The sequence below is a fragment of the Equus caballus genome, chromosome 6 (assembly GCF_041296265.1).
Source record: "Equus caballus isolate H_3958 breed thoroughbred chromosome 6, TB-T2T, whole genome shotgun sequence".
Lineage (NCBI taxonomy): Eukaryota > Metazoa > Chordata > Mammalia > Perissodactyla > Equidae > Equus > Equus caballus.
The window spans coordinates 79734217-79744020 of record NC_091689.1 but is presented as its reverse complement, the minus strand read 5'-3'; the positions used below and the strand labels follow the sequence as shown (position 1 = coordinate 79744020).

General features: G+C 56.8%; 1 protein-coding gene across 9 annotated transcripts in view; it reads left to right on the top strand.

Moving 5' to 3' along the window:
* The first annotated feature begins 252 nt into the window (after positions 1–252).
* Positions 253–9804, top strand: part of ADCY6 (adenylate cyclase 6) — a 49995-nt gene continuing 40443 nt past the window's right edge. For 5 of the 9 annotated variants that reach the window (XR_011440062.1, XR_002808743.2, XM_023643463.2 and 2 more), the window contains exons 1-3: positions 258–392; positions 4679–5540; positions 9419–9568. Coding sequence is in view for 7 of the 9 variants with exons in the window: in XM_023643463.2 (XP_023499231.2) it covers positions 4683–5540; positions 9419–9568 (1008 nt within the window). In the remaining 2 variants the exon portion in view is untranslated. Of the gene's footprint in view, positions 393–2563; positions 2650–4678; positions 5541–9418; positions 9569–9804 lie in introns of all 9 variants that reach the window. The other 4 variants (XM_070271312.1, XM_005611134.4, XM_005611132.4 and 1 more) reach the window with 3 other exon arrangements.

Genomic DNA, 9804 nt, shown 5'->3' with positions numbered 1-9804 from the left:
TGGGGGAGGGAGCGGCTGGAGGAGAGGAGGGGGCGCGCGGAGGGAGTGGGCCCATTCTTTGGTCTCCCTCACCCCTACCCTGTTCCTCGGAAGGAGAGCGGGCCACTCGGCCGGGCGTCTGGGGAGGGGAGGGGGTGCCCAGACAAAGGGAGCTTGTGCCTTTAAGGCGGGGAGTCCGGGAGCCGGCGGGGAGGGGACTTCTGGATCCGGGGTAGAGGGCGGCTGCGCTGGACAGCAGGGAGGGGGCGAGGGCCGGGCGGGCTGCGGACGGCGGGAGGGACGGCCGGGACGCGCGGGCACCGAGCAGGACCGCGGGACGGCCGGCCGGCCGGCCGGAGCCCGCGGGGGCGGCGCGGCGGGGGCCCGGGGGAGGCGCGGACCCCGGGCGGCAGGTGAGACGGCGCCTGGAGCTGGGCGAGGTGGCGGCGCCGGCGCTCGGTGGCGGGGCGGCTGGGAGACTGCACGGCTCCCGAGAGTTCTTCTGTGGGGGCGCGGAGCCGGGGACGGGTGGTGTCGCTGGTGTTGGGGGAGCCTTGAGGCCGCTGGGGCTGGCACACGGAGGTCTGGGAGGAGCTGGGGGCTCGAGGACTCCCGGTCCGGGCTCGAGGCTCCCCACCCGAGCGCCCTCCGCCCGCCTCCCTTCCTCCACCCGAAGCGAGTTCCCGGCTGGCTCCGACGAGGGGAAAGGCAGGCACTGGGGGAGGGGCTGTCCCCAGGTTTTTGCAGCAGGGCTGTGGGGCGACCCTCCGAGTTTGGGGTACAGTGTGATTGTATTTAGGGGAGGGGGAGGCAGCCTGGGCAGGGAGGCGGGGGTTATGCCCGCTGCCTGCATGAAACCCGCTCCCCTCCCCCTAGACTTTGTGAGTGAAAGGGGTGGTGTCAGGACCCCCTGCAGGGTGGGCAGGGGGAGCAGACTTTATTCAGAACGGGCTCTGGGGCCTGACTGCAGAGCTGGAAGTGGAATCAGGCCCTGGGGACCCCTCTCCCATACCCTCCCCTTTCCTGAGTACCCTTGTGAGTTGCAGGAGCCTGGTGGGGGTTGGATGGTTGCCCGTGGAGGTAAGAGCCCTCTGCGGTCTTTAGGGAGACCAAGGGCTGGGGAAGAGAGGAGAAGGCTGTGCTGGACCTCCAGATACAGGCCCTCCCTGGGCAGGTTCCTCTACATCTGGAAAGGCCAGGAATAGAGGCCCACATCCCAGCATGGTGGGTGGTGCTGGCACTTGAGGGCCCTCCCTGGGCTGTGCCTTCTGCCATGAACTTTCTGAAGTCTTTTAAAGTCCCCTAGAGCCTCCTTTTGCCAAGGAGGGCAGAAGCAGAGGGCCCCTGGGGAAAGGACAACAGGAGGTGGCCAGGAAAGGGCTTTGGGCGAAGCAGCCAGCAGGGCTATCCTTGGGGCTGGGCCTTGGCCTGCTTCAGACTCTGGGTCTCAGGCTGGAGGATCAGGGTTTGGCAGGGACTTGAGGTCTGGGAGGCCCTGGGCCTCCGTCCACCAGGCTGAATGGACATGGCTCTGGCTGTAGGAGCCGGTGGTGCCTGGAACAGCAGATCTGTGAGAGAGAGCGAAGAGTCCAGGACCCAGGGGAGGAGGAGGTCGGAGGCGCAGGCTCAGGAGCTTGTCTCGGGGGAAGAGGGAGGTGGTTTGTGGTTCATAGTGATGGGTTCCCGGGCAAGGAGGGTTGGGGGACCATATAGGGAAGTTTTGTGGCTTTGAACAGTGCTTTCCCCTGTTCCCTGCCATACCAGCCTGGCATGTGGTGCCAGGAGTGCTGGGAGCCTGGTGAATTCTCCAAGATGGGCAGAGCCTGGAGTGGAGCCCAGGGTGGGATGGTTACAGTTGGTTGGACAATTACAGAGCTCTGAAGCTATCCCCTGTGGGGTCACAGTGTTCTTGGGAGGGTCATGTGTTCCCCTGGACAGTGTCTACCCCTTCCTCTGTGGGTATGAGCCAGATGTTAGGATGTGCTTCCAGGGGGCTGGGAACATGGCCAGAAACAGGTCCTTTGGGAATGGAGGTCTGGGCCGGTGGGAGTGGGGGTGTAAGAACAGGTCAGGGGACCGGCAAGTGGGAGGAGGCTGAAGCAAAATGTCATGGAGGGGGGTGGGAAACCTGCTCACTCTGGGCTCTGTCTCCAGCAGCTGTGGGGACTGACAGCCGAGGACACAGGGACTGATAGAACCAGGCATCTCACTGGCTGGGGAGATGCGTGTTTTTGCTCATGACTTTCCTGTCTTCTTATGTCGTGGACACTGGCAGAGTTTTGGGTTCAAAGTGGTCTGGGGTGGAAGAGCTAATGTTTATTGAGTGTCTACTATGTGACAAGTACCGTTAGATTCTTACCTCACAACTATTCCCATTTTACAGATAAAGAAAGTGACGCAGGGAGGTTAAGAGACTTGTCCAAGGCCATGAAGCTAGCAAATAATCACAGTATGGTTTGAAACCTGGTCTCACTCCAAAGATCATACTTCTAATGAAGTGTTTTGAAGAGCCAGGCTTTCTTTGGTGACCTTTTCCAAATGCCAGCCTGACCAGAAGTCTTGGGTTTCCGCTTCGTCCCTCCAGATGGTGCTGTTGGTGATGTGAAGGAGTTGGAGGGCGTGCGGCTCAGTGGGATACAGGAGAAGGGTTGCCAGAGAACTTGCCTGAAGGTGAACCAGGGATGGGAGTTTCGTGTGTGCAGAGAGCTCCCCAGTCTGCCTTCTGCTTTCTGGGCCCCTGGGCGTCTGCTTGGAGCCCCGCTTGTCTAGCTTGAGTGTCTGGTCATGTGGCCACCTGGGGCAAGAGCTGGGTATTCTCCCCCTGTCCCCTGGTGAGTACAAATGTCAGAGCTGCTAGCTCTGCAGGTTTAAGCACAGGAGCCCCTCAGGGTGCCCTGTGGGCATGGAGGAATGTGGCCCTGGTGGGGGCACAGGCATCCGTGGATGACATGCTCTCATCCTTGCCTTCTCCTGAGCTGGGCTCAGCTAGGGAGACACGTTGAGGGTGTTGTCGTAGAGTCCTCCCACCCCAATTCAGGACACTTCCCTCCAGGAAACCTGACCTCTGGGGCTGATTTCATTCCTCCTGCATCAGCCATATAAAATGGCTGTGGACCTGGGTTCCTTTTTTTTTCTTCTGTCAAATCTCCTGTGCCCCAGGTGGTCACACGACCAGCTTCATAGGGTTTTGGTGAAGAACAGATGGAATTAGGCATATGAAAGGACTTCGAAAAGTTTCCAGCACAGAGAAAGTCCACGGCAGTGTTATCCATCCAGCCATGCAGCCATCCGCTCAGTGAGCATTTATTTAGACCCTACGTGGTGCTGCAGACAGAGCAATGAGCAAAACAGGCCCAAACCCTTGCCCTCATGAAGTTGACATCCAGTTAGGAGAGACAGACAATGAACAAATAAGAAAAATATATGGAACGGCAGCTGCTGATAAGAGCCGTGGAGAAAAATAAGGCATAAAGCTGGGAAGAGAGATAGGGAGCTCCCGGAAGGGGGTTGCTATTTTAATAGAGTGGCCAGGGAAAGCTCACTGATAAGGGGACATTTGAGCTGTGACCTGGAGGAGCTCTTGTTCCAGGCAGAGGGAACAGCAGGCGGCAAAGTCCTAGGCTGGCCTGTGCGTGGTGTGTTAGGGAACAGCAAAGGGCCTAAGAGGACCGAAGTGCAAGTGAGAGGAAGAATCATAGGATTATCGTTATTAGTTATTATTTCACATTAGCTGCTCTCTACCAATCCCCTTGAGCTTTCTTTCCTTCTACCCTTTCAATATATATTTATTGAGTCCCTGCTATGAGCCGGCTCAGTACTTGGTGCCTCACAAAATTTGTAGTTAGGGGGTGGAAACACATATTAAACTAGGGACAATTGAATTATAATTGTGATGAGTACTATGGAGGAACGGTACAGAGGGTAAACGGGTCGCACTTAGTCTGGGTGGGGAGCTGGGACGTCTTCCGTGAGGAAGTTACATTTAAGCTGTGACCTGAGGGAGAAGTTGCATTTTGCTTGGTGAAGTGTGCATAGTGTGTGTGTGTGTGTGTGTGTGTGTGTAATGAGTGTGACTGAGTGGTGATGGGGAAGGATGTGGAAAGAGATTCCCTTTTGTACAGAGGTCACCGATGGGCAGCTCACAGGCTGAATTCATTCCATAGACGTGATCTGTTTGGCTTTCAGTGTTGAAAAATGTGAATTACTTGCCAATGTTTAAAAATCAGGAGATGTTGCATTAAAATGTGCGTCTTCTTTGTTCAGCTTCTGTTGAAAAATCAGATCAGGCTCCACTGGGATGCTCGTGGCAACAATCCACTGGTGTGGGTGGTGCTTGTCCCCATGCTCAGGGTGTGACTCCTCCTGAACCATGGGTGGCTTTGCTCCTCGACACAGGCACTTGAGTTTGTAACCATCGAGAAATCAGTGCCTTTTAGGGAAGAGGCGAATGTGTAAGTGTACTGCTTTGGAGTCAGATGGGTCTGGGTTAGAGTCTTGGTTCTCACACTTGTCTGGCTGCTTGATCTTGGGCTTGATCCTCCCTTGTTGAATGGGGATACCATCATCTTCCTCAGAGACGTTGTATGAGGATGGTGTGTCTGAAGCGTGGCAATGGGAAGTGGCGCTCAGTTAACGGCAGCTACTGGTGGTGTTGGGCTGTGATGGTAGTGTTGATACCATCTCATTTCTTTCCTTCCAGCAGCATGTCGTGGTTTAGTGGCCTCCTGGTCCCCAAAGTGGATGAACGGAAAACAGCCTGGGGTGAACGCAATGGGCAGAAGCGACAACGCCGCGGCACACGGACCAGTGGTTTCTGTGCACCCCGCTACATGAGCTGCCTCCAGGATGCACAGCCACCCAGCCCCACCCCTGCAGCTCCCGCTCGGTGCCGCTGGCAGGATGAGGCCTTCATCCGGAGGGGTGGCCCAGGCAAGGGCAAGGAGCTGGGGCTGCGGGCCGTGGCCCTGGCCTTTGAGGACACTGAGGCAGCAGCAGTGGCCAGGGCGGCTGAGGTGGCGCCTGATGTGGCCCCCAGGAGCAGACGATCCTGCTGGCGCCGTCTGGTGCAGGTGTTCCAGTCGAAGCAGTTCCGCTCAGCCAAGCTGGAGCGCCTGTACCAGCGGTACTTCTTTCAGATGAACCAGAGCAGCCTGACTCTGCTGATGGCGGTGCTCGTGCTGCTCACAGCTGTGCTGCTGGCCTTCCATGCTGCGCCTGCCCCTCCTCAGCCTGCCTACGTGGCCCTGCTGGCCTGTGCCGCTGCCCTCTTTGTGGCACTTATGGTGGTGTGTAACCGACACAGCTTCCGCCAGGACTCCATGTGGGTGGTAAGCTACGTGGTGCTAGGCATCCTGGCAGCCGTGCAGGTCGGCGGTGCCCTGGCAGCCAACCCCCACAGCCCCTCTGTAGGCCTCTGGTGCCCTGTGTTCTTTGTCTACATCACCTACACGCTCCTACCCATCCGCATGCGGGCAGCTGTCTTCAGCGGCCTGGGCCTCTCCACCCTGCATTTGATCTTGGCCTGGCAACTCAACCGTGGTGACGCCTTCCTCTGGAAGCAGGTGGGTGGTCGGGGAGGTAGGCATGGGGACACCAGGCTGGGAATGAGAAGGGGTCTGGTAATCGAGGGTGAGTGAGTCATGGGTAGCTACGGGTCATGGGTGGATACTGGGTACAGAGATGTCTGGCTGTGTCTCAGAGGAGGGACAAGTGATGGAAGGCCAAGTTCCAGGGGTCCACCTCCATTCTGGGGCAGAGGGTGCTGCTGAGGGAGGGAGGACTCCAGGACCCAAGCCTGTACTCTGTCACCATGAGCGACAATCTACAGCTCTTTGGCCTGAGGCCCTTGAAATAATAGAGACATAATGTAGGGCTGGAGGTGGGAATGTGATGTTTAGCCCCAGGGTGGGGGCGGGGCTGAGAGCAGTGTAGGCTGTGTCCAGGCCCTGGCATCTCTGGCCCCAGGTTGACACCTGAGACTCATACCCTGGTGCCATCCCTGAAAAGCAGCTCTAGGTGGTGGTCTGCAGGGGTCGAGCAGGTTTTGGATAGAATTAGTAAGGGAGGAGTTGCTTCTCCTGGACCAAGGCCATCTCTGAGGGGACAGGGAAGGTGATGAGTGGGGTCAGTTCTCTCCTGGGCTGAGAGTGGTTTGGATGGGGTTGGACTATAGAAACGATGGGCGGGGCTGGCCTGGTGGCGCAGCGGTTAAGTGCCACGTTCCGCTTCGGGGCCCGGGGTTCGCTGGTTTGGATCCCGGGTGCAGACGTGGCACTACGTGGCATACCATGCTGTGGTAGGCGTCCCACATATAAAGTAGAGGAAGATGGGCACGGATGTTAGCTCAGGGCCAGTCTTCCTCAGCAAAAAGACGAGGATTGGCAGTAGTTAGCTCAGGGCTAATCTTCCTCAAAAAAAAAAGAAAAGAAAAGACAGGCATTAGGGTCTGATCTCGTCCTCCCCTCCTCCCACTGGGTGCCAGGGGTCTGGCAGCCCTCCCTTGAGGTTCTCTGCCCCTGCCGGCTGCTGCCTCTGGGTTCTGAGTGGTGTGTGAGGTGGGGCTTGACAGCATGGTGTCCAGTGAGAAACAAAGGCTTGGCTGCAGGCAGACCTAGTTTTCCATTGGCTGCACTCCTCTCTGTGAGATCTTAGACAACTAACCTTGCCTCTCCCAGCCTTAGTTTCCCAGTGTGTAAGCTGGGATAAAAATAGTATCTGTCTGGTGATGTTGTTGTTAGGGCTCCACCCTCTCCCAAAGTGGAGTAGAACCTGACAGGGCAGGTTCTCACCTGGGGGCAGGGAGGTGTGGGAGTGTGCAGGGGATGGTACCCAGTGAAGGGGCTTCTGGAAAGTCCCTTTCAGAGAGACATGAACTGTGGAGTCTGCCATCTCATGTCGTCCCCCTGACCAGGGAGCAGAGACCAGGGTGTCTTCCCAGCTGATTCTTAAGGGGCTGCTGTAGGTGCAGCCCCACAGCCAACATACCTCATGATTCCTCCATTGGTACCCTGATTTAGAAGGTGCTATCCTCTGTCTTGCTCAAGGTTTGAGGGAACCAGCCTCTGCCTTGCCCAAGGCTTATGGCCTGTAGCCCACCTTAGCTCCACCCACAAAGAGGAAGTTGCCTGGGGCTCCCAGGGTGAGAAGCTGGGTGCTCTGGCATGATGCCTTTCCCCGCCCCAGCCTGTGCTCCAGAACAGAATGTACCTTTTCAAAGTTAACTTTACAGTCTGATTGTTTGTGGAACGTGTGCCCACAGGTTACTGTCAGATCTCTTAAAGGGCCAGGGTCCTTCTGCCGCTGCTAGCCCCCTACTTCTCTCCAGGGTAGCTATCATGCTGTGCTTTGCAGTTGGACTGCCTTCCTGGGGAAGGAGGAGCTTTGAGGTGGTGCCTCCCTTCCCCCCATCCTCTCTGGCTCGTCAAGGGTGGGTGGGTGTCTTTTCTCTGCTCTCCTCTGGCATGGTGCCCAGAGCCAGGCCCAGGGCCTGACTAGGGAGGCGCAGCCCCATGAAGGCCAGGGCTATGCCAGTCTCCCGCCTCCACAGGGGCGCCCGGCTGCAGCCTCACCCAGTGGGTCTCGGCAGGCACATTCCTGGGGTGAGTGGAGAAAGTCGCCCCTGCCCCTCTGCCAGTCCTTGGGGCCGGGGCTGTCCATACCCCTTCTCTGAGCTGAGGATTCCCTGTGCCCAGTTGGCCTGTGGCTTTCTGGATGGGGTGGGGCTGTGGCCTCCTTTCTAGGATCCTTGGGCAGCTACCTCCCAGATCTGGTCCCGCTCACGCTCACGGGAAGGAGCCTTCCTTCTCCTCTGACCCACTCATTCAGACACGCCGAGCAGTCTCACTCAGCCACCCTGGCCCAGCCTGGTCTCCTGCAGTGCCCTGGCATCCATTTGTTCTCACAGTCTATGGGGTCTGTGTACAGATCTATTTCAGTCTCTTGTCCCCCTTCTCCTTCCCTCCACATGACTCACATTTTCCTCTTGGGCTCCTGGGGCCAGGAAGGGAAGTTGCCTGGTTTGCTCCCCCTTCTCTTCTTCCCCACTGGGGGCTATTCTTAGAAACCCCTGAGGGAGATAGCATGCCCCCCTCTTCACCCCTGCTGCTGGGAGGGGGCCTTGTGAGCTGGACTGGGAAGGGAAGTGGGGAGGCCAGTCCTAGAGGATCAGAGCTGGAAATGGCTTGGGGGTTCACCGACCCATCCCTCCATTTTACCCAAGAAAAATGAAACCGAGGTCCCAGAGATTAAGTGACCTGCCCAAGTGTGCTGCATTACTTCTAGTTCCAGGCAGAGCCCAGAACTCCTGGCTTCCAGCTGGTGCTCTTTCCCTGCCTTCTCTCAAAATTAGAGCCCTGCCCTAGCCAACTCGGGTAGAGCCACAGGTGCCAGGTTAATCCCTGAACTTCCAGAAACACTGAGGCCAGCTCCCCTTAGACTTGCTCTCCAGTCAGTGCTACTGATGATGATTGAGGACTGAACATCCTAGGATCAGGGGCCTAGGGTGTGGGGCCTGGCGGGGCCAAGTCTTGGGGGTGGTGGGGCATGGTGGCACCCTATCCCAGTTGGGAAGGGTCCTTCATGTTGGGAGAATTGGTGACTCCCAAGCCTGGGCTCTGAGGCTGGGCCTCAAGAACTCGGGTGAGTCGGGTGAGTAGGAATCTTGGAAATTCACAATGTACCGTACTGTATGGTTAGGACACAGGATTTGGACTCAAGTCCCACACCAGCCAACACCAACTGTGTGATCTTGGGCAAGTTACTCAGCTTCTCTGTGCCTAAATCCTTCACCTTTAAAATGAGATAGTGTTACCTATTTTATGGAGTTATAAGAAATACATTTGTTAATGTATAGAAGACACCTGTAGAATCTAGGCATGTTGTAGGCAGCCAACAAATTAGCTCCAGTAATAATAATAATAATAATAATAATAATAATAATAACTATTATTATTATTATGTCAGGACAGGGAGGGACCTTAGAGATCTTATTTTGCCTCTCCAGGTGAGCAAATGGGCCCAGAGAGATGAGGCCAGTTGTCCTGGGCACGTACAGGAGGGTGTAGAGCTCAGGTCTCTGGGTGTTGTCCTGTCAGGAGAACTACATGCAGAAGGAGCAGCATTTTTTTGTTTGGGGTGTTTGTGGGGCAGGAAGTCATAGTGTGCTGGGCCCAGGCCCCATGACCTATGTGGCCCTAGTTGGTGCTTCTGCTCCCAGGAGCTGTGAAAAGATCTAATTTCTAGCCATGGAGTGATCCAGGCAGGGAGCTGGAATCCGAGGGGAATGGGGGAGATATACGGCAGGGGAGGGGACAGCTTGGGGAGAGACAGGGCTCAGGATCCTGGATTCCTCTCCAGAGGAGTGCATCTCCAGAAAGCCTAGCTAGTTGCGCCTGTGCACATGGGGGGTGGTCACCCGTCTGCCTCTGCTACCTTCCTGCAGCTCGGTGCCAACATGATGCTGTTCCTCTGCACCAACGTCATCGGCATCTGCACACACTACCCAGCTGAGGTGTCTCAGCGCCAGGCCTTTCAGGAGACCCGCGGTTATATCCAGGCCCGGTTGCACCTGCAGCATGAGAATCGGCAGCAGGTGGGGCTGCTCTCCCTGACCATGGCCTTTCCCCTCCTCACCCCCAAATTACTTGTGGATTGGATCTGCTGCCTCATATAACTCCGTCGAATAAATGTGATTGGTTCCCCCAGTTGTGCATCCCAGAGGCTCTATAAGACTGGGGATCCTGTCCTGTCCGAGAGTGAGAGGGAGTAGATGGGAGCACATCGGAGGGGTTGAATGGAGGCTGGTCAGAGAGGGCTGGGATGTATATC